The sequence below is a fragment of the Canis lupus genome, chromosome 6, assembly GCF_048164855.1.
Source record: "Canis lupus baileyi chromosome 6, mCanLup2.hap1, whole genome shotgun sequence".
NCBI classification, from domain to species: domain Eukaryota; kingdom Metazoa; phylum Chordata; class Mammalia; order Carnivora; family Canidae; genus Canis; species Canis lupus.
In genome coordinates this window covers 12,007,853-12,034,977 of record NC_132843.1, presented here as the reverse complement: position 1 = coordinate 12,034,977, position 27,125 = coordinate 12,007,853, and the positions used below count along the sequence as shown (strand labels likewise).

The 27,125-nt window shown below is 37.6% G+C and overlaps 1 protein-coding gene across 10 annotated transcripts in view; it reads left to right on the top strand.

The window, feature by feature from the left end:
- The first annotated feature begins 622 nt into the window (after positions 1-622).
- SMCHD1 (structural maintenance of chromosomes flexible hinge domain containing 1) overlaps positions 623-27,125 on the top strand; it is a 146,321-nt gene continuing 119,818 nt past the window's right edge. For all 10 annotated transcript variants that reach the window (XR_012032366.1, XR_012032365.1, XR_012032364.1 and 7 more), the window contains exons 1-5: positions 623-934; positions 8,930-9,005; positions 9,914-10,075; positions 14,659-14,741; positions 15,561-15,691. Coding sequence is in view for 6 of the 10 variants with exons in the window: in XM_072828948.1 (XP_072685049.1) it covers positions 737-934; positions 8,930-9,005; positions 9,914-10,075; positions 14,659-14,741; positions 15,561-15,691 (650 nt within the window). In the remaining 4 variants the exon portion in view is untranslated. The remainder of the gene's footprint in view (positions 935-8,929; positions 9,006-9,913; positions 10,076-14,658; positions 14,742-15,560; positions 15,692-27,125) is intronic.

Below are 27,125 nucleotides of genomic sequence, written 5' to 3'. Positions count from 1 at the left end.
GACCCGGGCGCGGAGGCAGCGTGCCCGGCCCGGCCCGGCCCGACCCCCGCGCCGCGGCGCCGGCAGCTCGAGGCCAGGCGGACTCGCTCGGGGTCCCGCGGCGGCTGGAAGGTGCCAGGACCCTCCCGGCCGACACCGCACAGCCGCTCGGCCGGCCCCCGCCGCGGGCGCGGCGCCCGCTCTGCCCCCCGGGGTTCGGGTCGCCCCCCAGAGCGCAGGCGCCCGGAAGGAACCGCGCTCCCCGCGCGACTTCTCGAGGGCCGGAGGGGCGGGCCCTGGGCGGCGGGCGCCGAGGCCCCGCCCCGCCCGCGCGGGCTGCCGGATTCGCCCCGCCTCCTCGGCGGCGCGGGCCGACCCTCTTCCTCCGGCGCCACTGTCCCGGGCGGCGGCCCTGGTGGCGGGTGGCGCGGCGAGTCTCGCGTGGGAGGCGGCCGGCGCGGGTCCCGGCCCTGCGGAGAGCGCGCCGCGCGCCCCCTCGGCCCCGGGAGCGACGGGCCGCGGAAGTGACGTGTGCGGGAGCAGGAGCTCGTTTGAATCGGTTCCCGGGTGATCCTCGCGCCTGCCGCTGCTCGGCCGCCGCCTCCGCCGCTGAGGGAGGAGCTGCAGCGCGCCGGGCTAGAGGCCTCGCACCGCCCCGGGGGCTGGAGCCGAGGGCGCCGCGCGGAGTCTGCACCTCGGCCCTGAGCCCGGCCGCGGTAGGCGCCGGCGCTGCTGTGTTTTTCTCCTTTCCCCCAATATGGCAGCGGCCGGCGGCGGCGGCGGCGGCGGCGGCGGCGGCGGGCCCTCCGCGGGGACTGGCGAGGACGGCGGAGGCGACGGCTGCAGGACGGTGTACTTGTTTGACCGGCGCGAGAAGGAGTCCGAGCTCGGGGACCGGGTGCTGCAGGTCGAGGAGCGCTCGGACTACACAAGGTTCCGCGCCTCTGTGTGTCAGGTACACGAAGGGGCCGAGGAAGGATGCGCGGGTGGAGTTTGGGTTGGGAGGGGTGACGGGACGCTCAAGTTGCTCACCAAGGGCAATAAACCTGTCACCTGGCCCTAGTTCTGCGGCCTTGGCGTCGCTCTCCCGGGTGCCCGCCATGCCCCTGGCCCGGCGGCTGGAAGCCTCGGGCCGGTCCTAGCCTCGGCCTGGGAGCGCAGAGCCAGCGTCCCCGTGGGCCTCCCCCTGCCCTTTTCCCGGGTCGGGGTGTGGGGGGTGGTTCTCGCTGCCGAGGAGTCCATACCGTAACTGGCCGGTGGCGACCTTAGCACCCTAAGGCCTTAGTACTCTAAACTCATCTTCCAGTAGGGAACGCCGCTTGGGTCTCTTCGCGTGCAACTTTTCAGAAAATAAAGAGCGCAGACTTAGAACCCGATGGCTCTGTTAGGAGGACGGGCGATGGGTCAGAGTTCTGAAATTCCTGCAGTCCATTTACCTCAGGTTCCTGAAATGATACCGTAATTTCCCGGGTCGTCCTGTCAGGGAGGTCTTGTGGGCCGGCCCCGGCAGGGTCCTTCCGTAGTGAGAACACTTGTCCGAGTCCGCTTGGCAGGTGGAGCTGCCCTTCTGCTTTTTCTGAAGCCTTGGCCCTAGGAGAGTTTTAGAACTAACTCGACAGGTGTCTGTGGAACACCAAAGAATGGTGTGTAAGCCTGAGTGTGTGTGTGTGTAGACACTACTATACACATCTGTGATACATGTATCTCCACTTAGTTTGCTTCAAAAATTAACGATGACGGTGTAGGAAGAGCCACTTTGAACTGCGAAGAATTTTATAGGGAGGAGGTGGTGATGGTGCCTGAGCTTTAAAGAAGGGTGGTAGTCCTTCTGCATCCTTAACCACATGAAGTGCCTTTTAAGCGACAAGGAACACTTAGCTTCCAAGGAAAGAGACCTTTGTCTGAAGCATTGTTTTAACTTGATGACGCTCATGATTTAGGACTGTTCTAGACACGGAACTCTGTAGTTGCTGAAATAATTGAAACCGAGACCCATATAATAAAAGGGACTTGACAAGTAAGGATTTTACTTCGTTCACAGCTGTATTCCCAATGTCTAGAACTGTGCCTGGCACGTGGTAAATGTTGAAATGAGAATGAATGTTTGAGTGAAAAGTGTTTAAAGAGTGAAATCATTCTATGCCTGAATATAGCGGATTCCCGTGTACATATGAAAACCGAATGCATGAATGCGCCTCTTTTGTGATGACTGTTTTCCGTTCAAAACCTTACCCCAAAAAAAGGGAAACTCTTTATTATTTTTATTGTTAAAAAGATCACATTAAAGAAAATGTGGAACTATAGGGGGAAAAGTAAACCTTTTCTTCACGGTAAAGTTTATAACTACTGGTAGCACTTAGGGTTATTTCTTTGTGGGTACTTACCCCAATTTTTTTTTGTAGCTGTAATGCATATTTATATGTATATTAATATTGTTGGTTTTCTATTTTAATGCAAGTCTTCATAATCAAAGTTTGAAATGGTTGTTGAGTACCACTTTACATAGCTAAATCCATTTATTTATTTATTTATTTATTTATTTTTTATTTATTTATTTATTTATTTATTTATTTATTTATTTATTTATTTATTTATGTCACAGAGAGAGAGAGAGAGAGAGACAGAGACACAGGCAGAGGGAGAAGCAGGCTCCATGCACTGGGAGCCCGACGTGGGACTCGATCCCGGGTCTCCAGGATCTGCCCTGGGCCAACGGCAGGCGCCAAACCGCTGAGCCACCCAGGGATCCCTCCCTTCTTTTTTTTTTTTTTTTAAAGATTTTATATATTCATGACACACACACACACACACGCGCGCGCTCGTGCGCAGAAACATGCAGAGACACAGGCAGAAGGAGAAGCAGGCTCCATGCAGGGAGCCCGATGCGGGACTCGATCCCGGGTCTCCAGGATCACACCCTAGGCGGAAGGCAGGCGCGCTAAACTGCTGAGCCACCCAGGGATCCCCCCCAAGTCCCTTCTTTTTTGTGACATTTACATTACTTTCAATTTTAGGTAATGCCATAAATATCTTTGAATACATAGTCTTTTATGTCTTTTATTTTTCTTTAGTTTAGCCTTCTGGAAGTGAAATTCCTCGAAGGTCAGGAATATTTTTAAAGCTCTTGATAGGTATTGTCAGATTGGTTTTCAAAAAAGGTTGTATTAATTTACCCTCCCTCTAGAAAGAAGTTCTCCCGTGAGAAATCTCACTGTGAGATAGGGGAAGTATTATTACAGAAGTGGAAACTCACTTTTGGAGGTGGGTGACTCATTTAAGTCAAATAGATAGTAGTACAGTCTCAAATTAGGATTCAAATTCAGAACCATAGTCTTTCTGTTATACCGCTTTGCCTCAAATGAAGTTGTAATAGGGAACATATATTTCATTCCTTTAGTATTTCTAAAGAGTTTATTTAATTGAGAGAGAGCATGCAAGTGAGCATGAGCCTGGGAGAAAGAAGGGAGAAACCGACTTCATACTGAGCAGGGAGCTAAATGTGGGCCTTGATCCCAGGACCCCATGATCAGGACCTGAGCTGAAGGCAGAGACTTAACCGACTAAGCTACCCAGGTGCCTCATTCCTTCAGTATTTTAATTTGAAAGCCAAGGAAAATATTTCTTTTGACTAATTCCTACTTCCTACTTCCTGCTGGAAGAGAGAAAGGTTAAATTTGATTAAAAGTGAGAAGGAAGAATTAGAAAAAAAATGGAAGGCTAACTTTTTTCAGATAATTTACTTTTTAAAGCATTCATTAGGTTATGTAATTATGTAACCTAATCCCGTAACCTTGTTTCCATTCCTACATGAAGAACTGAATTAAATTACTGAATTAAGTCTAAGGTTATACAGTTACTAAGCAGTGAAACTAGGATTAGAATCTAGGTCTGTTTGATCCTGAAGCTTGTTATTTTCATTAAAAAAACCTCCACAGTGCCCACACTGTTTACTAAAGCCTTCGTTTTCCATGCAAGTGTGTGGGGGAGGGGAGGTAAACTAGTGCATTGAATTAAAGTCTTTCATTAGAATTCAAACCAATACGTGTTTGTAGTGCTAGAAAGTATTATGGATCCCAAACTGTTATTGGGGGAAAGCTCAGTTTGTGGAAAAAAATGGAGCAATCAAGAGGAAGGAAGAAGAAAGAGTTTAAAAAAAGAAAAAGGAGGAAAGAATAGATCTAGAAGAATCCCTTAGACCCGTGATAAGCAGCTGTTGACTCACCTGAACCCTTGTGGCCTTGGGGAATCGAAGATCAGAAGATGATTCCTTTGACTGGTTCTTAAGATCTATCCGGACGTTATGGGGCACCTGGGTAGTCAGTCGGTCAAGCGTCTGCCTTGGGCTCAGGTCATGACCCCGGGGTCCTGGGATCAAGCTTCACATGAGCTCCCTGCTCAGCGGGGAGGCTGCTTCTCCCTCTCCCTCTGCAGCTACCCCTGCTTGTGTGCGCGTGCTCACTCTCGCTCTCTCTCTGTGTCAAATAAATAAAGCCTTTAAAAAAATAAAAAAGATCTATCCAGACATTAAGCCTCAAGTATGCAAACCTTTCCCTCAGTCTCCATTTTTGAGGAAATGCCTACTTTTTCTTTCGTATGGTTTCACTATACCTTGTGACCCCTCCTTTAGCATTTATGCCATTGTACTTAAAAAAAATTCTGTATGCTCCTTGAGGGCAGGAGCCTTACCCAATACTTGGTTTATAGCTGTTCAGTTACATGAATCACTCTTCCTTGGGGGGAAAAAAAAACTTGTACATAGGGTACATATATTAAAAATTCCAGAAGATGAAGGGCAAACCTGGCTGGCTCAATCTGTAGAGCATGTGACTGTTGGTCTTGGGGTTGTGGGCTTGAGCCCCGTGTTGGATGTAGAGATTACTTAAAAATAAAATCTTAAAAAAAAAAATTCCAGAAGAGGAAGAAACATAAAAGTAGATGTAGGAAGGAATAAAATAGTAACCTGAGGAGAGTTAACATATTTTGATAATATCCTACGCCATTGCTGAGCCATGAAATCAGCTTTGAGTTTTTTAGAGGTCAAAACAAAAGGACAGATAATTTATATAAAAACTACAATGTCTGTAAAATGAAAACGTTCCAATTGCTAGTAAAGCAAAGCTTTGACATGAGAAAAATTTCTCCCTAGATTCCTTACAAATCCTGATAAAATGGACAACATTCCTAAAGATAGGAAAGTCGTCTGCTTATTTCCTTTAACACAGGTAGGATATATGTTATTTTGGGTTTTTTTAGAGGTTTCTCACTCAAGTGCACTATGGGGGTTCCTGGTCTGTGAGTGATTTAGGGACAAAATCATTGGCTATGATGTCAAAGATAGATAAATCATTAAAAGCTAGTTTGCAGAGTTTCAGAGCAACTTATTGAAGTATATGGTTTCTGACTTAATCCATTTATCCATTAAAAGCACTTGCAGGGATCCCTGGGTGGCGCAGCGGTTTAGCGCCTGCCTTTGGCCCAGGGCACGATCCTGGAGACCCGAGATCGAATTCCACGTCGGGCTCCCGGTGCATGGAGCCTGCTTCTCCCTCTGCCTGTGTCTCTGCCTCTCTCTCTCTCTCTGTGACTATCATAAATAAATAAAAATTAAAAAAATAAAAATAAAAAAAATAAAAGCTCTTGCATCTGTTTTACCAATTAACCCCAAAAAAGATGGGACCAAAGTATTCTTATAAATATGAAAAAAAAAAAAAAAAAACCTAATCAAGACTCTTGCCCAGATAGAGTGTTATCCTGCTTTCATACAGGGAAAGGCAGAGGAAGTATATCTGTATTCAAGACCAGGTTAATACAGACACATGGAAGACTTTAATTTATGTCTGATAAGATAGAATTTAGACTAAAAATATGGAGAAAGGGATCCCTGGGTGACGCAGTGGTTTAGCGCCTGCCTTTGGCCCAGGGCACGATCCTGGAGACCCGGGATCGAATCCCACGTCAGGCTCCCGGTGCATGGAGCCTGCTTCTCCCTCTGCCTGTGTCTCTGCCTCTCTCTCTCTCTCTGTGTGACTATCATAAATTAAAAAAAAAAAAATTTATATATATATATATATATGGAGAAAGGTTTGCCATCTTGAATAAAAGCATAATGTATAATGTAAAAAGATTTAATTTGTATTTGTCAAATATCAAAGCTTTTAAATATTTAGAAAAATTAGATTTATAGGTAAAGAAAAAGGTTAGTATCTTAATTGAATAATAACAGATTAATGGAGAAGACTGTATGGAATAATTAGATATAAATACAGGTATATGTAGATCTTAATTCAGCTTGGCATATAATTTTTCAGTAACTAAGAACAAATTTTGTTTTTGGGATGCATAAGCACATGATCTAATAATTGGGACACTGTAGTAATAAAGTAGTACTAGCTAAAAAAGAGACTCATTGCACAAAACCTAAAAAAAGTTCTGTAAAAAGAGTTTTTATTTATTAAACAAGTACAGTTTTATTCCCCATCAGTTTATATCCATAACTTCATTTCTGTAGGATGAAATTGCATGGAAGATGGTATCTTTAAATTTAGTAAAATACTAAAGTATTTACTCGGGATTGCTTTTCAATATAGTTGTACTGATTTTCAGTCTTCTCAGCAGTGTTTAAAGTCCAACTGCCTTACATGGAGGCCTATATAGTATCAGAACTTAAAAATTTCCCAGCCTCGTGGGAATGATAAGTTATTTTAATGGCTCTAACAAGTGAAGATGAGCATCTTTTCATATTTTCTATTTTTTTCCTTTATGGCTTGTACTTTTTTATATATTTTCAGAAATCGTTTTCTCTACTCAAAATTATTCCTCTATGTATTCCTCTAAAATTTTGAGTTACTCAGTGTCTTTAATTCTTTTGGAATTTCTTTTTGTATATGTTGGGATGGGGATTTTATTTTACCTATTTTTATGCAGTTAATTAGCTGTTTTAATTACATTCTTTTTGCCACGATCTCCATGTATATATATGTGGATCTATTTCAGGGTCCACTGGTCTGTTGTAGTATATTTTATGTTACAATTTTTTTTTAATAAAAAGCTTCAAACATATATAGACAGTAGTATAATGAACGCACATTAACTCATTGTCCATATTCAGCCATTACCAAGTATTTACCACACAAGCATCATTTTGTCATATTCCAGTTCTTTGCTGGAATATGATTCACTTTGCTCCTATGTATTTCACATGCATTTCTGTGATCATACCATCAAAATTAACATCATAAAATATTTTGTAATAGCTTAGTCCATATTCAGATATAGCCTGTCTCAGAATGTCTTTTTATAGTTGGTTTATTTAAATCAAGATTCCAACAGAGTCCTGAAATGTTGAATTTGTTTTTTTATGCACTTTGTCCCTTAAGATGTAGAGTGTTTGAACAAAACCCTCTTCCCTCAATCTCTTTATTTCTCCTGACGTTGGCCTTTTGAAGAAATTAAGTAGGTTTTTCTTAAATAGTGCACATTTTGGATTTGTCTGTGCTCCTTTATGGTGCAGCTCGTTCTATCTCCATATATTCTGTAAACAAGTTATTTTTAAAGGTTTATTTTTTCTTTTTTTTCTTTTTAAAGTTTTATAAACAAAATTTAGGTTCAACTTCTTTGAGGTATGGAAGCAAAGAATACTTTATAGGTGGTGCTGGTACTTCATGTTACATCGTATCAATTCCCCTCACCCTTAGCAGTGCTAGGATCATATTAGCGGAATTGAGGTAGTTTCAGCTGGATTCCTCCATAATAAAAGTTTGGGCTGACGGTTCACCTACCGAAGGTAATATTCTGATTGTCATTCCTCTTTATTAGCTAGAATTCTCTAAAGAACAACTTTGCCTCATCAAGTAGAGCCACTTGGTTACCCTTAACTACAGTTGGTATAAAAAAACAGGATAAATGCTTTATTTTTTCCCTTCAATTAATGTTCAGTAAGGAGTTGGTGCCTTAATTAGTTTTAGTAGGAACCAATCAGGTTTAGTGTAGCTATTAAAGATTTGGGTATCATTAGTCTAGATTTTTTTTTTTTTTTTTTTTTTTAGTTGTCTTTGGTGGTAAGATTGGTCTAAGTTTAGTTCATCATTACCTGAAGCAGAAGTTGATCCTTTCACTTAACTGTACATTGTTGTTTAAATTTAGAAAGAGCATGTCTTTTAATTTTAAAGATATATAAAATTTTAATGAAAATGTTAATTCATTTTTCTAATTCTTATTTCTTGATTAGTTTTAAAATCTCAGTTTTTTTGCGTTGATTGGTCATTAATTTATATTTTCTCCTTTTGATCGTGACTTATTACTCTTTCTCTGTTGGTTTTCATCTTGTTTTATGAAGGCTTTTTGCTTCCTAAGGATGCTCTTTCTCTTGTTGCAGTTCCCTCTCATAATTTCTAATTTGCCTTAATTTTTAAAAGTTATTCTTTTGGAAGGGGTTATAATAGATAAAAAGATTCTTTAATACAGAAAATCCTGCATAGCATGGCGGTCCTTACCTTAGTGTTATAAAATACTAACCTCTATTTTTTCCAGTACTTTTGTTTTTATGTATTTAAATATTTAATCTGTATGAACATAAACTTATTTGCTTCAAGTAAGTTTACTTATGTATTGACATGAAATAGCATGCCTTTTGCCTAGGAGGCCTTGTTCATATTAAAACCCTTTAGAAAATGTTCCACCTAATCATCACATTCCTAGGTGCCCTATATCTGACTAGCAGAAAAAAACGCTAATGAACAAATAGGTAATTAATAGATAGAACTATGCTTAATTATGCAAAGGAAAAATTTTAAGGTACCAAGACTTAACATTTCTTAGGCATATGTAGTAACTTACAAGATTATGATATACTATCAATATTTTCCTATTCTTATAAACTTGAATAACATTTATTTCCTTTGTATACTACTTTTTGTGTAATAATTGATTTTGTTCCTGTTATTTTGGGTAGACACTTGGCATTTCACCTGAAGAGAAATTTGTTATTACAACAACAAGTAGGAAAGAAATTACCTGTGATAATTTTGGTAAGCAGTGTTTGATATCTTTATATTTTTTTTATATCTTTATATTAAATATGTTCTAGTACATCATAGGACAATAATGATTTCATTACTCAGATAAGTATCTAAAACTGTTGGTAATTTTGGTTACTGTCTTGGGATGGAGAGGGAAACGGACTATATGCACACAGTTTGTGCAGACGTCATATTTTTTTCCTTTTTTTTTTTTTTTTTTGATTATTTATTTTAGAGAGCACACGCTTGCTGGGGGTAGGGGGAGGAAGAACAGAGGTCAGAGGGGAGAATCTCCAGCCGACTTCCCACAGAGCATGGAGCCTGATGTGGGCTAGGTCTCACTATCCTGAGATCATGACCTGAGCTGAAGCCAAGAGTCTGATGCTTAGCCGACTGAGCCACACAAGCACCCCAAGGTCATATTTTCAAACAAGATTATAGATAGATAGTTATCAGTTCTGCAGCCCCAGAAGATGAGATGTGCAACACCTGGCCACAGTTCTTTTACATGGGCCTTCAAGAAGTTAATTCTCACAAACTTGAATTCTTCCATTATCTTTTTTTATCCAGTTAGATCCCAGGATCTGCCAGATTTTCATGTGTGATTCCTTTTGAATTTAATCCTACTTCTACATTCATGTTAATGCCACTCTAATGTAGTTCATCATATTATTTCCTGTGATAGTTTAACTTACTAAGAATTGAGTGTTTCAGATGAGTGGAAGTATTTGGGCCTATTCCAATATTACTATTCTTAATAAAACACAACTGAATTTATAGAAAGATCCATTGTTTGAGGGTTTGCATGTACCATCTTTAAAGATATCTTAGGGATACAATTTGCATATTCAAAATTATAAATTCATTGTGTTTCTGACACTAGTGTAGCACTTTAAGATATTACTTCTTAATTACAGATGACACTGTTAAAGATGGAGTCACTCTATACCTGCTACAGTCAGTCAATCAGCTACTACTAACAGCTACAAAAGAACGAATTGACTTCCTACCTCACTATGATACACTGGTTAAAAGTGGCATGTATGAATATTATGCAAGTGAAGGACAAAATCCTTTGCGTAAGTATTTATACTAATTTCAACAACTATTGCTGACTTTTATCCCTTGACCACATGCACATTCCTTCACTGTTTAAAAATTTTCTTTCTACTTTATTCGAAGATTATAACCAGTCACTGTATACTTCCTTATTTCAACTTCTTCATCACAGTATGTTTCTTTTTCTAAGTCATCTTCAGAGTAATGATACCTCTCCTTTAAAACTAATCTAGTATAATAATCCATTCCATTTTAACTCATAAGAAATGTACTTATAAAAAAAAAAAAAGAAATGTACTTATATATCTTTTCATCTTCTGTATACACCAGTTTATCTATCCTGGCCTCCTGTAGATGTCTCCCAATTGAGAAAATATTTTTTTACCTTGCAAACTTGTATAGCTGAACTATACCAGTAAGTGGTCTGTGTTCTGGTCTCCGTTTCTTTATTATTTCTTTCCACCTTTACTTCTCACAAGTTTTTATCCTACCTTTGAACTCTTTGCTGGTGATCTTTACCAATCAGTTGATTTAGAGAATCTTTTCTGTCTGGACCCTGCCAAAATGTTTTATACTGTTGAATGTTTATTATAAACTTTCTTATTAAAAATATTTTTTTACAGTATATGCATTATAGTTTGTAGGAAATTAGATAAGCAGAAAGAACATTAAAGAACATCATATCTCTACCACCCAGATAGAACCACCACTTACACTTTTGGTGTTTATCATTTTAAACCTTCTTATATGTTTTTTTCACTTTTAATGGTTTTATATGGAGCATATTTCTTTAGTCTACTTTTTTGTTTAAAATAAAATGAATAGCTTAAATGCTTAAATATATGTCAATGTATATTTGTTTTTAGTGTTTACAAACTATATAATAGAAATTTCTTTGAACAGTGTTCTTTGAGACATTTAGGTTGTTTTTAGTCTTTTTTGTTGTTAAACATGACTGAATATTTTTTGTCTAAACTGTACACATCCTCACCTTAAGTACTGGTTTTATTATCAGCCGCTTTGCCAAGTTCTGTATGAATATTATATCATTTAATCCTTAATCCTATGTGGTGACTAATGTTACATAATGACCCTAGTTTGCAGAAGAAACTTGAGGCTAAAAGATTTTAGGTAGCTTGAGAAAGGCCACCCTGGTAGTAAGTGTTAGAGCCAGGATTTGAACCCTAGCAGAGAAATTACAGAGCTTGAACCCTAGCAGAGGAACTACATAATTTGAAGTCTACTTGTTGCCCCTGATACTGTTCCTTATATACAAAAAAGCTCCCATCTTACTTCTCCCATCTTAAAAACATCATATTCTTTTAGCAGCTACTGCCCAGTTTTTTTACTCCTATTTCTAGCAGAATTCCTCAAAAGAGTTGATTGTATTTACTAACAACAGTGATGCTCCACTTCCCATTCTCTCTTATTTGCTTTCTTGTACTTACTCTCTGAGGGTCACTGGTGGCTAAATCCAGTGATCAGTTTTCAGTTCCCATTTTACTCACGGTATTGACACAGTTTATCATTTTTCTTCTTTGATAAAATAATCTTCACTTAGGTTTTGAAAAACCATACTCTGTTTTGTTTCTACCTCATTGGCTGGCTTCTTTCTGTTCTTCCCATCTTTTTCTTTAATTGAGATTTAATTGCTCTGCCTTCTCAACCTTCTTAATATTGAAGTGCCTCGGGATCCCTCGGTGGCGCAGCGGTTTGGCGACTGTCTTTGGCCCGGGGCGTGATCCTGGAGACCCGGGATCAAATCCCACGTCAGGCTCCCAGTGCATGGAGCCTGCTTCTCCCTCTGCCTGTGTCTCTGCCTCTCTCTCTCTCTCTCTCTGTGTGACTATCATAAATTTAAAAAAAAAAAAAAAAGTCCCAATAGTTCATTAAAAAAAAAAAAGAAATTGAAGTGCCTCATGGCTTAGACTTTGGTCCCTTATCTTCTCTTAGGTCCTTAGTGATTGTGTCCAATATTATGCTTCTAAATACCATCTTTATGGCAGTGACTCCTCAGTGGAGGTGATAGAAATGGTAGTCTTTTTTTTTAAGATTTTATTTATCCACTTAGCATACGAGCGAGAGAAGGGGTAGAGGGAGAGGGACAGAGAATCTCAAGCAGATTCCACACTGGCTGTGGAGCTCACCGCAAGGCTATATCTAATGACCCTGAGATCATGACATCAGTTAAAATCAAGAGTTGGATGCTTAACTGACTCAGCCACCCAGACACCCCAGAAATGCTCATTTTTAGTCAAATATTGAAAATAATGCCAGACTTACCTCCTGAATTCCAATTTTGTCTATCCAACTGCCCATGTGGTATCTCTACTAGATTAACTTAAGATGGGAACCTGATTGGTTCACTGAATCCTAACTACACATAATTTTCCAATCCAAATTGATTATTGTTCTTTTCTTTCAGTTGCTTAGGCCAAAAATCAAATTGATTCTTCTTTGTCTGATACTTTTCATTCAGTCTGTCAGAAAATCCTGTTGGCACTATCTTCAATGTCTATATAGAAATGACAGTTTCTTACCACTTTTGTTTCTAAAACCTGATCTTGAGGAATCATCACCTAGATTATATAGTAGACTCTTAATTAATCTCTCTTTTTATACCTGTCCACATAATGTTTGTGAAGTCAGATATGTTACTCTTCTATAGTAAAAACACTGATGGCTTCCCATTTCACTGGGAATAAAAGCCAGAGTCTTAATAATTATCTCTTTATCCATTACCTTCTCAACAAAATTTAACCTTGATCACCCTGCTTAAGATTGCAGCTGTGTTCCCTCAATGACTTTACTGTTATTTGATCTCTTTTTTCCCCCCTCTCACTCTTTTCTCCATTACATATACCACCATTTGTTAATTATGATTGTATTGCATTTTTATTGTATTGTATGATTGCATTGATTTTCCATCTTTCTCGTCATTTTCCATCTTTCTAAATAGGAGGTTAACTCTACAAGAACAGGATTCTTGTCTGTTTGTTCTGTTCCTAGAATAATACTTGAAAATAAGTTTTTAAATATTTGCATATTTAATGAATCTTTAATTCTTTCTCTGGGGATAGATTTTTAAATGTGTAACCATGGAGTCAATAGGTAGGTTCATTTTTAAGACTTTTGATGTAGATTAATTACCTTCCAGATTGTTGTACCAGTTTTCATCCCTGTTGTCATTATATGAACAAGCAGAAAATCTCCCTGTTTAACCCCTTCCTTTGATTACTGTGATTTTGCACTACATTCCTAGGTCTTTCCCTGCTTTTATTTCATTTGCCTTTAATGGTGCTTTTGGTTATTCGTGACCATATGGTGGATATTTCAAGTCACATTGCTCTTTTTTTAATACTTTTAATGTGCTGATCCAAGGTTTAACTATTCTGTCAGAGAAGCAAAAATTCTTGAGTCTGGCCATTTTTATTCTCTTAAGCCTGGTATCTGTTCTCCCTCCCTATGGAACACTTCTACTCATTGAGCTTGATACAGTGTTAGGGTATCACATCTAAAATGGAATGTTTTTTTTTCTTCCTCTCTGAATTTTCCCTTTATGAGAAATGTGACCATTTATCCAGTCTTTTTAGAGGAAAGACTCAAAACTATCTTGGATTTCTCTTTCTGTGTGTGTGTGTGTGGGGGGGGGCTTAATTTTATATCTAAGTTGATACCAAATTCTAATAATTTCTTCCCTTCAAATTTCTTTTAACTCTTTTTTGCCTCCGATTTCTTAACAGTGTCCCTCCCATTTCCTACAATGTCTCTTCTCCCATTTTCTACACTTACCTACCATTGGCCAAATCCTTATATCTGATTTGTAGTAACTTCTTTCTAGTTTATAAGCAGTGTTCAGAGTGTGGAATGCTTGCTGGGGTGCTACTCTATGGATTAATTACAGTGTTAGTTGGGTTACACTTCAGTAGAAGTAAGAGACATAAATTTGGTGTGTTCTCCTCTTTAAGAAAATAAAAGCAGGAAATAATTTGAGTAATGACCTTAAAGAAAATATTAGTTAATAATACAGAGCCAGTGATAAGTTGAGTATCAAGTTGGTTGTGTAGTAGGAAATAATTAGCAATTTTGTGTCAGTTAGAAACATCCTGCCATTTGACAGGTTGCCATTAATCATATGATATCTATATATAAGTTCTTAATAGACATTTTTATAGTTGCTTTATATTTGCAACCCCTGCCCCGCCCCATCTCTAAATGTGTTCACTTTTGACTTGTGCATGATGTATTACATACCACGAACTAGTATTTGATTTTATGGTTATGGTCTTCTGTTTGTCTTCTGTCTGTATGTCTGTCTTTAGATTATAAACTCCTTGAAGCCAGGAATCATGGCTGGCTGACTCATGCCGTGTAGTACCTTACAAGTACTGGTTGATGACTGCTTTTTTATGCTGGTGGTGATTGGTGATGATGCCTTTATTTTGTATTATATCATTAGGATCAGGATAATACTTTAATTCTAGCTCTTTGGAAAATAAAAGTGATGTCTTAAGGTACTTCAGAGTTTCTTCTACTTTGAACTTTTAAGTGAAGTGTTTGGGAAGGAAAAGTTAAGCAGTAATGTCTTCTTATTGTCTTCCAGCATTTGCTCTTGCAGAATTAATTGACAATTCATTGTCTGCTACTTCTAGAAACACTGGTATTAGAAGAATACAGATCAAATTGGTAAGATAATAATACTATAAAGAAATTTAACTTTCCCTTTTATAAAAGTACTACAAGTTGGTTGTAGAAATTAGAAAACTAAAAATAGAAATAATTATCTGATGTCTTTTCAATATTAAAATTTTTATGTGCCCTTTTTTCTATAAATATGTATACATGTATGTGTGATCATAGGGTACATTTTGGTTTTTTTGTGATCTACCTTCCCTTGGCGTTACAATATAGACATTTGCCATATCATGAATATTCTTTTTTTTTTTTAAGATTTTATTTATTTATTCATGAGAGACACAGAGAGAAAGAGAGGCAGAGACACAGGCAGAGGGAGAAGCAGGCTCCATGCAGGAAGTCCAACGTGGGACTCGATCCCGGGTCTCCAGGATCACGCCCTGGGCTGAAGGCGGTGCTAAACTGCTCAGCCACCTGGGCTGCCCTATCATGAATATTCTGCAGTGTAATGTTCCATTGCTATAGTTTAATTTGTTGACTGTATTATAAATTATGTATATTTTGTTGAAGATTTAGATTTTTTTCTACATTTTTGTCATTGTAAGCAATGCTGGCATGAACATCCTTATAGGTCTTTGTATATGTCTCTAATTAGTTCCTTAAGCTAAAATCTAAGAAATTGAATTTCTGGATTAAAGGACATGAAGAATTCTAAGGCCTTTGATTTATATAGTATCTTTTAGTAAATTGTAATACATTTACACTTACACCAGCAGTGTATGAGTGAGCCCATTTAATTCTTTAATTTTTAACTTTATATATTTTTGATAATGATTTGACTTTTCCTGTCTTTTTGAACTTATTTTGCAGCTTTTTGATGAAACACAAGGAAAACCCGCTGTTGCAGTGATAGATAATGGAAGAGGAATGACCTCTAAACAGCTTAACAACTGGGCCGTGTATAGGTTGTCAAAATTCACAAGGCAAGGTGACTTTGAAAGGTTAGAAAACTTTACTCACTTTTTGATGGGCAACTGGGAATTTTAATAAGGGCTTATAAGAACTCTTAATATTTCTTTAGTTGTACATGGTGTGTTGGAGGTTGACATTATCAGTATATATATTATCACCACATATACTTAGATTTTTTTTACATAATATGTTTATTATCGATAGAGACAGTCAAAACTACATAATATTATGTTCTTCCAATTCTTTTTGCATTTCCTAAGATACGTAGGGGTTATCATGATATCTTAAGTACTTTGGAACTTTCCCCCTTTCCTTACTAAAGTTTGATGAGAGCTGTTTGGCTCCTAGAGCAGTAGGATGGTTTTATTTTTTAATTTTTTTTTAAAGATTTTAATTATCCATGAGAGACACAGAGACATAGGCAGAGGGAGAAGCAGGCTCCCTATGGGGAGCCCGATGCAGGACTTGATCCCAGGACCCCAGGATCATGACCTGAGCCAAAGGCAGACACTCAACCCCTGAACCACCCAGGCTCCCAGTAGGATGGTTTTATTTTTTTATTTTATTTTTTAATTCTATTTATTTATTCATGAGAGACAGAGAGGGGGTGGGGGGCAATGGGAGAAATAGGCTGCATGCAGGGAGCCCGATGTGGGACTTGATCCCAGGTCTCCAGGATCACGCCCTGGGCAGAAGGCAGCGCTAAGCTGCTGAGCTACCTGGGCTACCTAGGATGGTTTTAAACTAAGCTTTAGAAATCATCTGATGCCACTTGCAAAGTGTCTAAATGAACCACGTTTGTTCTCTTGACCTCTCTGTTGCTTTTCTTTTTCTTCTTTTTTTAAAGATTTTATTTATTTGAGAGAGAAAGTGGGGAGAGGAGCAGAGGGAGAGGGACAAATAGACTGCACTGAGTGCAGAGCCCAATACAGGGCTCAATCCCATGACCCTGAGACCATGACCTGAACCGAAATCTAGAGTTGGGGACTCAACCAACTGAGCCACCCAAGCACCATTCAGAGCTTTGCTTTATAGAATATTCATAGCTGTTAGGGAATAGAGTCTAGGCAGAAGTTTTGTATCAGAATATGCTTGTAGAAAGTACCTGAATGAGGATGCCATAGAGGAAATAAAATATACTGGAAGTTGTGAGGAATATAAAGATTCAGGTCTTTGGGATATTAACTGAATTCCAGTGAGAGCTGTTTTTAGCTATGTCATGTACTTCAGGTAACATACTTTGGAAGAATATGTTGGTATTCTTATTAAGCAATATTTGTTTATGTCTTGTTTAGCTCTTTATTATGTTAAAGAGAATCACCCAAATTTAAGGATTAATCTTAACAAAGTTAAAAATTAATAAAGTTAGCACATATGCCTTCTTGTTTCTGTAATTTCAACACCCACAGAGTTTTTTTCTTTGTTTTTTTTTTTTAAGAGGTGGCTTTCTTTCTTTCTTTCTTTCTTTCTTTCTTTCTTTCTTTCTTTCTTTCTTTCTTTCTTTCTTTCTTTCTTTCTTTCTCTTTCTTTCAGATTTTATTTATTCATGAGAGAGAGAGAGAGAGAGAGGCAGAGACACAGGCAGAGGCAGAAGCAGGCTCCATGCAGGGAGCCCGATGTGGGACTCGATCCTGGGGCCTCAGGATCACGCCCTGGGCCAAAGGCAAGCGCTAAACTGCTGGGCCACCGGGGCTGCCCACCCAGAGTTTTTATCGAATTTGTAAAGACTTACAATGTCATAGTAAGAGGCACTATAATGAAGAAGGGCTCTGAAATCATTTGGCCTGGTTTGAATCTAGCCTTAATAATTCTGTGACATTGGTTAAGGTATTTTACTTCTCTGAGTTTCAGTTTACATATCTGTAAAATGTGGATAATACCTCATAAGGTTTTGTGTAAACCACATGAATGAATTCTTACATTGTATGAAATCCTTAGGATAGGGTATAGTAAGACATCAGTAAATATAAGCTATATAAGCTATTATATTAGTTACTACTCTCTTATTCTTAGCTTCAAACTTCTACAGCCATTCTTTTTCATTATATTCGCAAGTATGTGCCACTTTAAGGATTTATAAAATATCCATAGAGAAGGCAAAGACCACTGTCTTTTATAGCCTTAGGATAGAAGTTAGCATGTAGTAGAAATTATCAGGTGGTAGATTGGCAGCTTAGAAAAATGTCTTAAATGAAATGGAAGATAAAGAAGTGCTATTTATAATGTTAATCTTAACCGAATTAATGGGACATGGACTTTGATTTTTCTCTAGGTCTTAGCACAGCCTAAACCTTTAAACTTTAATGTTAGGGAAATTTTAATTTTTGATAAGAAGCTTGCTGTTGCTTTCGTCCTAGGTTTTTAGGTATTAGGTTAGTTAACCATCCGCTGTTGTAGCTATTATATACCCATACTGCCTTTGAGTCTGGTGTCAGTCCTTTGACATACCCACTCTGATTTCTGTTAATTTCACATGCTTCTCCTCACTCCCCTAACTTCTACTCCTATGGAAAAAATTACCAGTTGCTTTTCTGTTTCCAGTTAAGTTTTTACTGGTACAAAGGTGGATGTCATAGGATATAGGCTATGGAAGAAAAGAAAGGAAAGCCTAAAATTATAAAACAGCTGAGTCTGCTGACCTATCTCTTACGTTGTAGAGAAAAACAAACACAAAAAATTTATAAGCATGCCAGTTATGGATTATTGCTGTTAAGATAATATCAGATGATATGTTAGAGCCTGATGGACATCTTTTAAGGTAGATGAGGGTCTCTTTGAGATTGCATTTGAATTGAGGCTTGAATAATTAGGAGAAAACAGCCAAAGATCTGGAGGAAGAGTACCCTAAATAGAGAGAACACCAGGAAAGACAGACTCTGAAATTATGATCAGCTTGTTCTGTTTGAGACTGAGGAAGGAGACAAGTGTGGTATATGAAGGGGAGAATAGGAGGAAATGAAGTGAGAGTTCTAATTTGCCAGTATTCTTTATGATCTCACTCACCTTGCTACTACCCTTCCTCCCACCCATTTTATATGGAAAAAGTTAAAGCTAACAAGTTGAAAGAGCAATATTAGGAAGCATATGTCCTTCGCCAAATTTATTAGTTGTTAATGTTTTGTCACATTTGTTATCGTCTATCTAGATGCACGTACACATTCTCTTCCTAAATCATTTGAAATTATCTTCTTCACAAGGACATTCTCAACCATAATACGACTATCATATCTGAGAAATTTATCCTTGATTCAAAATATAAAATGTCCATAATCAGGTTTTTCCCCTTTTGTCATATCTCTCTGGATTCCTTTATTCTACAATAATTTGTCACATTTGTGTCTTTAACGATACTGGTTTTTGTTGTTGCTGTTGTTGTTTTTGTGGATTTCAGGCTAGTTGCAGAAAGGTCCACAACCTGAATCTGAGTATTTCCTCAGCACTGTTCTTTTCCTCAGCATTTGATAAACATTTCCAAACTTACAGAAGAGTTTAAATTCTTCAGTGAATATCCAGATACTTATAACAACTTTCTACCATTGACCATTGGTTTCTCATGTTATCTATCCTATTAATCATCAGTTCAGGTTTTTAATTTTTTAAATTCAAAATAAATTACAGATATCTGTAAACTTTCTCTTAATGCTTAAAGTTTTGATACCATTATCTAGAGTCTGTTTTTTGAGGTAAAATTTACAGTGAAATGCTTACATCAGCATAAGCTTATCTTCTTTGAATTTATTTACTTTTTATGGACATGGAATTCATATACCATAAAATTCACCATATTAAAAGGTGTACAGTTCAGAAGTTTTAAGTTTAGTCACAAAGTTATGCAGCCATCACCACTAATTCCAGAACATTTCCATTACTCCAAAAGAAACCCTTACCCATTGTAGTCATTTCTGTGACCCTTTACCTTCTCCCTCCCTCACTAATCACTAGTATATTTTAAATAGTTGTTGGTTTGATTTTTAGTTTTTTTTTGTTGTTGTTGTTGTTGTTGTTTTAGGGATTACAGTTAACATCTTACAATGCAGTTTGGATAAATACCAACTTACTTTAAGTAAATATGTAAAAACTTTGCTCCTATATGGCTTCATTCCCCTCCCACTCTTTTGTTATTATTTTTATATAAATGACATCTTTATACATTGTAACTACATCAACATGGTTTTATAGTTACTGCTTTATGCACTTTTATCTAAGATAGAATTGTAAAAAGGACAATCTTCAGTAACTATTTTGGGCAGATCTACTAGCAACAGATTCCTTTAGTTTTTGTTTATCTGGGAAAACCTTAACCTATCCTTCATTTTTGAAGGTTGATGGGTTTTTTCTTTTAACACTTTGAAGATGTTAGCGTATTGCCTTTGGTTCCATGGTTTCTGATAAAGAATCAGCTGAGTATCCCTTGTGTGTGACTAGTCTCTCTGATTTCAAGATTCTTTTTGTCTGGCTTTTAATAGTTTGATATTGATGTGTCTCGGTTTGGATCTTTTTGAGTTCATTCTCCTTGGTGGTTGTTGAACTTTTTGGATTTGTAAATTGTTTTTCATCACATTTGGGGAATTTTTTGGCTCTTATTTCTTCAGATAATCTTTCCTTCTTTGGCTCATGTTATCGATATATCAATATGCTTGATAGTGTTCTATATGTCTCTGAGGTTCTGTTCATTTTGCTTCATTCTTTTTTCTTTTTGTTCCTCAGACCGAGTCTCTCAATTGACCTCTATTTAAGTTCACTAATTCTTTCTTCTCCCAAATCAGATCTCCTCATGAGCCACTTAACTGAATTTTACCTTTCAGTTATTTTTTCTTTAAATAGCAGAACTTTCATTTGTTTTTTTTTTTTAAATAATTTCTATCTCTTGTTCTCTATTGGCTGAAACATTGTTACTGTTCTCATACTTCATTATTTACTTCATGATTTCTGTTCATCGAATGCATTTATTTACTTATTATTTATTTTTAGATGGCATTTTATTAATTTTTTTTAAAAGATTCTATTGATTTATTAATGAGAGACACAGAGAGAGAGGCAGAGACTCAGGCAGAGGGAGAAGCAGGCTCCATGCAGGGAGCCCTAAATGGGACTTGATCCTCGGTTTCCAGGATCACGCCCTGGGCTGAAGGCAAGCGCTAAACCGCTGAGGCACCCAGAGATCCTCACTGAATGCATTTTAAAATAGCTGATTGAAACTTTTGTCTTGTACGTTCAGTGTCTGGGCTTTTTCTGATACAATTTCCGTACTGCTATTTTTCCTGTGTATGGGTTGTACTTTAATATTTTTGTCATGGCCCAATGTTTTTGTTGAGAATAAGACCATTTGAATAATAAAGTATGGCAGCTCTAGAAATCAAATTCATCCCTTTCCTCAGGGCTTGTTGTTTGTTGCTTCTGGTTGTTGTTGTTGTTGTTGTTTGTGTAGTTACCCCTCTAATTCTGTAACATCTGTATTATTATTTTTTTAAGATTTTAAAAAATTTATATGAGAGAGAGCATGTATGAGGGGTGGGGGTGGGGGAAGGAGAAGCAGATTCCCTGTTGAACAGGGAGCCTAATGTGGAGCTTAATCCCAGGACCCTGAGATCATGACCTGAGCTAAAAGCAGACACTTAGCCAACTGAGCCACCTAGGCACTCCTGTAACATCTGTCTTCTTTATCTTGTGTTGTCACTGAAATCATTATGTAACTTAGTGGTCAGCTAATAATTGGACATTTCCCTAAATGTCCTGAACCATTAAGTCTTTCCAGCTTTTGTCAAGGGATTCTATCTACATATTGGAGTATGTTTTTAATGCTCTTACAGGAACTTCCTGGCCAGGAAGTTTACAACTGTGTCTTAGTCTTTAGTTCTTGCTTGCACAGAACCTCAAAGTCAGCCAGAAATGAGAGATTAGGGCCTTCTGAATGCTTTCTTGAGCATGTATATAGCCCAGTATATGAGTATGACTTTTTCTAGTCTCTTGAATATGCTGGAACTTTTAAAAGTCACTATGGACCTCTCATTCTCCAGCTTTTCCTTGTAAGTTTTTGGCCAGATTCTTATTTTCTCCTGATTATTTTCATTGCCTTAGTCAGCTGTGATCGTAAACAATTGCCACTGATTGTTTTTGACAAATGACCCAGTGAAAAAGTGGTTCATAATGATTAAGTTCTGAGTTAGGTGAAATAAAGACAAAGCCTACAAGTGGAGGTTCCTAGGGAATTGTCAGACAAATCTAATAATGACAATTGTATGAGGAAGGGGCTTTGGGGGAACTCCAGGGACTCTGGGGTGGCTGGTTTCCACCATCTATTACAAGGCTATCAGTTTTCAAGGCTTCTGTGGGGCTGGTGAGAAGAAAATGGGACAGGGCATGTAAAAACACCACAGAGCTCACTGTTCTTACTGAGATTCAGCTGTGTATCTTGAGTAAACGCATCTTGGATTGTTCCAAGCCTTGAAAATGTTGATTTTGACAGTGTTTTCAGATGTTCTCATTGTTTTTATCAATGAGCAGTTTTTCATAGATTCATACTCTACCATTATGGAAGTGTTTACTTTGTTAACTGATTTTTGACACATGCATTCACCTGTGTAATCTAAACCTCTATTGACATGTAGAACATTACAAGAATAGAAAATGTGCTCATCATCACTCAGGCTCTATTATAATCATTGTCTTAGAAGTTAAATTAGATACCTAAGAACGTGTGTTCACTTAATTATTTTGTGGAAGAAAGAAGTAACACATTAGGTCTGCTGGGTGGTCTTAATTCAGATGTGTTAGATTAGAGCTACTTTCTGCACTTTCAACTTGCTCAGCAATTACAAGGTTCTCAATTTAGGGAGCTAATGGTTTTGGAAAATAAAAATAGCATGCCACATGGCTCACTTCCCTTGCCATTTTTTAGGCTATAGAAATAGACCCTCGACAGGATTTACCCTAATTTTCCTAAAGAAAAAACTCCTCTGTCTTCAGTATATTTCTGCTAATTAAGATGAACTTTCATTTACTTTGATATTTGTGCTGTTTGAATTCAGAGGGTGAGTATGTAATATTTAGGCATCCTACTTTAATTTGGTTATTTTCATTGTGTCACACAGATTTATTCCAGAAGCTGTAATAGGAATCTGGCCATTTGTCAGTTATGTTGAAGGTGAATCTTTCTTTATTGTGGGGTTATTCCCTTTGGTAGATTTGAGACCGTGAGATATAAATATACATATGTAGTCACTCTACCCTATTTCCTGGCAACCACTTATATTATTTTTAGTTTCTTTTACTAATTTGATTACCTCTCCTATTCCTTTTTCTTTCTTCCATCCCCTTTTGTGATTTGTTTCCTTGCAATTTTGTTTCTCTCTTCTAATGGAATACTCTTATTTCAAAAGATATAGTGTCATTTTACATGTATCAAGAATATGAATGAGATATTTTTTGAAATTCTTTTGTACTGTGATGTGAATTTATTCCTGAGGGAAGTGATTTTCTAAATTCTCCAGAAGATTGCTTCTGTAATGCAAAATTTATCTTAAGGTCTTAGATTATTTTCCTCTTTTACTTACCTTTATGAAGGGGTATTTACATAAGCCTTGAAGGTGAATATAGGAAACTTTGTGGACTTATTTACAGAAGTCTGGAACCTACTAGAGGTTTGTATTCTCAACCTTTTTTTTTTTTTTTTTTTTTTGCCATGATAGAGTTTTTGTTTAGGTTAGGTTTGCATGGATGGTTTGGGTTGAAAGGAGACTTATTTCCTGGTGACTATGTCCATTCCTTCTCAGTGAACAGAATTTCTTAGTTTTGAATCAATTTAAGTATGTGTGTGTTGTTTTATCTCTCAGCTCCTCTCTCTCTAAACTTTTGTATACTTCCCATATATGTTTTAAGATATATTTGGGGGTGGGCAGCAGGTATTTTCAGCCTCTTTCCTAGTATTGCCATAGTAATTAAAGTCTTAGAACCCGTTTACTTTTTCTTAAAGATTTTATTTTTAAGTTACCTCTTCAACCTACGTGGAGCATGAACTCACAACCTCAAAAGCAAGAGTTGCGTGCTTCAGGTGCTCTGACTCATTTTTTATTTTTCTTAATAGATGTAAGGTTCATAGAATTTGATTAATTACAAGTTTTGGTTTATAACAGTTCATCAATTCAGGCATTGAATTTTTTAAGGTTTATTTATTGAAAAATTTAATAAGCTGAATAACCAGAATTTACCACCCAAGCCAATGAGTAGCACATTTTCTGTAACTTATATCTGTGTGCTCCCTTGTTTTCGTTTTTCTTCCCACCAAAGTTAATCACTATATTGAATTGTTTTTATTTTTTTAGAAAACCTAGTTTTGTTTGGTTTTTGATGCTGCAAAAAATGATAGTCATACTATTTGCAGTTCTATGAGGGACTTGTATTTTCACTTAAAATTAGGTTACTAAAAGTTTAACTTTGTGTGGGTTTGTAGTTTATTCTTTTTCATAATCATTAATGTTCTTTTGCATATACTTAAATCATACTGTATCCAGTCTCCAGTCAGTGAGCATTTGGATTCTCCTAATCACAGTTATTAGCATTATGAGTAGTATACTATTGTCCTATAAGTTGTATGATTGTTTGTGCATGTGTGTGTATAACTGTTATGTAGTGCTATATATGTTTGCCAGTCCAAATCTACCTAAGTTCTTAGATACTAGAAGGGAATTTGTGGGTTTTGAAGATGAAAGCTCCAATATACAAGGTAATGGCAAATTGTTCTTGTTGTTTTAGAGATTTTATTCATTTAGAGAGAGAGAACGGACTAGAGGGAGAGAGAGCACAAGCCTGGGACGTGCAGAGAGGATCAGGGGGAGAGGGAGAAGCAGACTTCCTGATGAGCAGGGAGCCTGACTCAGGGCTCAATCCTGGGATTCTGGTATCATGTCCTGAGTCGAAGGCAGATGCTTAAGCAAATGAGCCACCCAGGATCCCTGGCAAATTGTTTTCTAGTGTGATTATATTTATTTATTCACACTTCCATCACTTACAAAAGTTTGAGTTTTTTTTTTCTTTTTTGAAAGTTTGAGTTTTTAAACTCACTTAGGAAGCCATTCGAGTCTATTAAGCTTCTTGCAGGAGGAATTTTTAACTATTGCTTTGATTTCTTTAATAGAATTAATAGGAATATTTAGGCTATTATTTACTTACTTTTGGTAAGTTATATTTTACTCAGTCCATTTCATTAATTTTCAAGTTTATTAGTGTATAGTTATAATGTTTTCAAAGAAACAATGTTTGCTTCAATAAATTAAAAAAATGTTTTCTGGTTTCAAATTCTTTGATTTCTGCTCTTATATCCTTCTTGCTTTGGGTTTATTTTAGCTTTTTTTGTAGTGTCTTGAGTTGTGGAAGTTTAGATAAATCTCAAATAATCTAAGATGAATACTTTGTGCTATAAATTTACTTTTTCTCTTTATTATTATTATTTTTTAAAGATTTTATTTTATTTATTCATGAGAGGCACAGAGAGAGAGAGGCAGAGACACAGGCAGAGGGAGAAGCAGGCTCCATGCAGGGAACCTGACATGGGACTCCATCCTGGGTCTCCAGGATCACGCCCTGGGCTAAAGGCGGCACTAAACTGGGCCATCGGGGCTGCCCTTATTATTATTTTTTGAGAGAGGGAGGTGGAAGAGGGGCAGAGGAATAGGGAGAGAGAGAATCTTAAGCAGGCCCCAAGCCCAGTGTGGAGCCTGATGCAAGGTTTGATCTCACAGCCCTGAAATATGACTGGAGCTGAAATTAAGGTCAGATGCTTAACTGACTGAGCCCCTTAACCCAGGTGCCCCTAAAATTTTCTTTTAAGAACTACTTTCACCACATCTCACAAGTTTTGATAATACTATATATTGATTTTCCTAGAGTTTGGTGTATTTTTTATTTCCTTAGCAACTTGTTCTTTGATCTATAGATTGTTTTAGGAATTTTACTCAATTTCCAAGTGTTCTTAACATACTTTCATTTTGTCTTTATGTTGATGTCTAGTTTGATTTTATTATGGTCAGAGAACATACTCTATATATACTCTTTGAAATGTGTCAAGATTTGTTTTGTGCTCCAAAATATCTGTTTTGGGGAATTTTCTGTGTTTCCTAGAAAAGAATATGTATTCTGCTGTGGTTGGGAGGAGTGTTCTGTAAATGTCAGTTTGATTCCATTGGTCGGTGATGTTGTTTAGTTCTTTTATATCCTTGCTGGTTTTCTGTGAGGTGGTGACTAAGGGAGGGATATTGAAGTTCGCCACTTATATGCAGGTATGTATATTTCTTTTTTCAGTTCTCTGAATTTTTGCTTTGTATATTTTGAACTTGTGTTATTTTGTGTATACATATGCTTGTTATACATTCTTGGTAAGTGCATCCTTTTATCATTATGTAATGCTATTTTGTCCCTGGTAATTTTCTTGCTTTGAAGTGTAATGGTACATTAAATAGAATTGGCATAGTGAATTAAAAAAGTAACCCAACTGTATATTGTTTACAATAAACTCATTTCAAATATAATGTTATAAGTAGGTTAAAAGAAAATGGATGAGAAAAGATATACCAGGCAAAATATGAATGAAAAAGAAAAGCTGACACTTTTTAAATTCACTATGCCAATTCTATTTAATGTACCATTACATTTACTATGATTATTGTTATATATATTAGGCCTTAAGTATGTCCTGTTATAACTTCTATTTATTCCCTTTATTTTTCATTTCTCTTCTCAGACCTTTTTATGTATTACTTGAACATATTTTTCTATTCTATATTTTACTATTTTCTTTTTTTTAAATTTTTTTATTGGAGTTCAGTTTGCCAACATATAGCATAACACCCTGCTCATCCCGCCAAGTGCCCCCCTCAGTGCCCATCACCCAGTCACCCCAACCCCCCGCTCACCTCCCTTTCCACTACCCCTTATTCATTTCCCAGAGTTAGATGTCTCTCATGTTTTATCACCCTCACTGATATTTTCACTCATTTTCTCTCCTTTCCCTTTATTCCCTTTGACTAATTTTTATATTCCCCAAATGAATGAGACCATATAATGTTTGTCCTTTTCCGATTGACTTATTTCACTCAGCATAATACCATCCAGGTCCATCCACATCGAAGCAAATGATGGGTATTTGTCGTTTCTAATGACTAATATTCCATTGTATATGTAGACCACATCTTCTTTATCCATTCATCTTTTGAGGGACACTGAGGCTCCTTCCACAGTTTGGCTATTGTGGACATGCTGCTCTAAACATCGGGGTGCTGGTGTCCCGGCATTTCACTGCATCTGTATCTTTGGGGTAAATCCCCAGCAGTGCAATTACTGGGTCGTAGAGCAGATCTACTTTTAACTCTTTGAGGAACCTCCACACAGTTTTCCAGAGTGGCTGTACCAGTTCACGTTCCCACCAACAGTGCAAGAGGATTCCCCTTTCTCCACGTCCTCTCCAACATT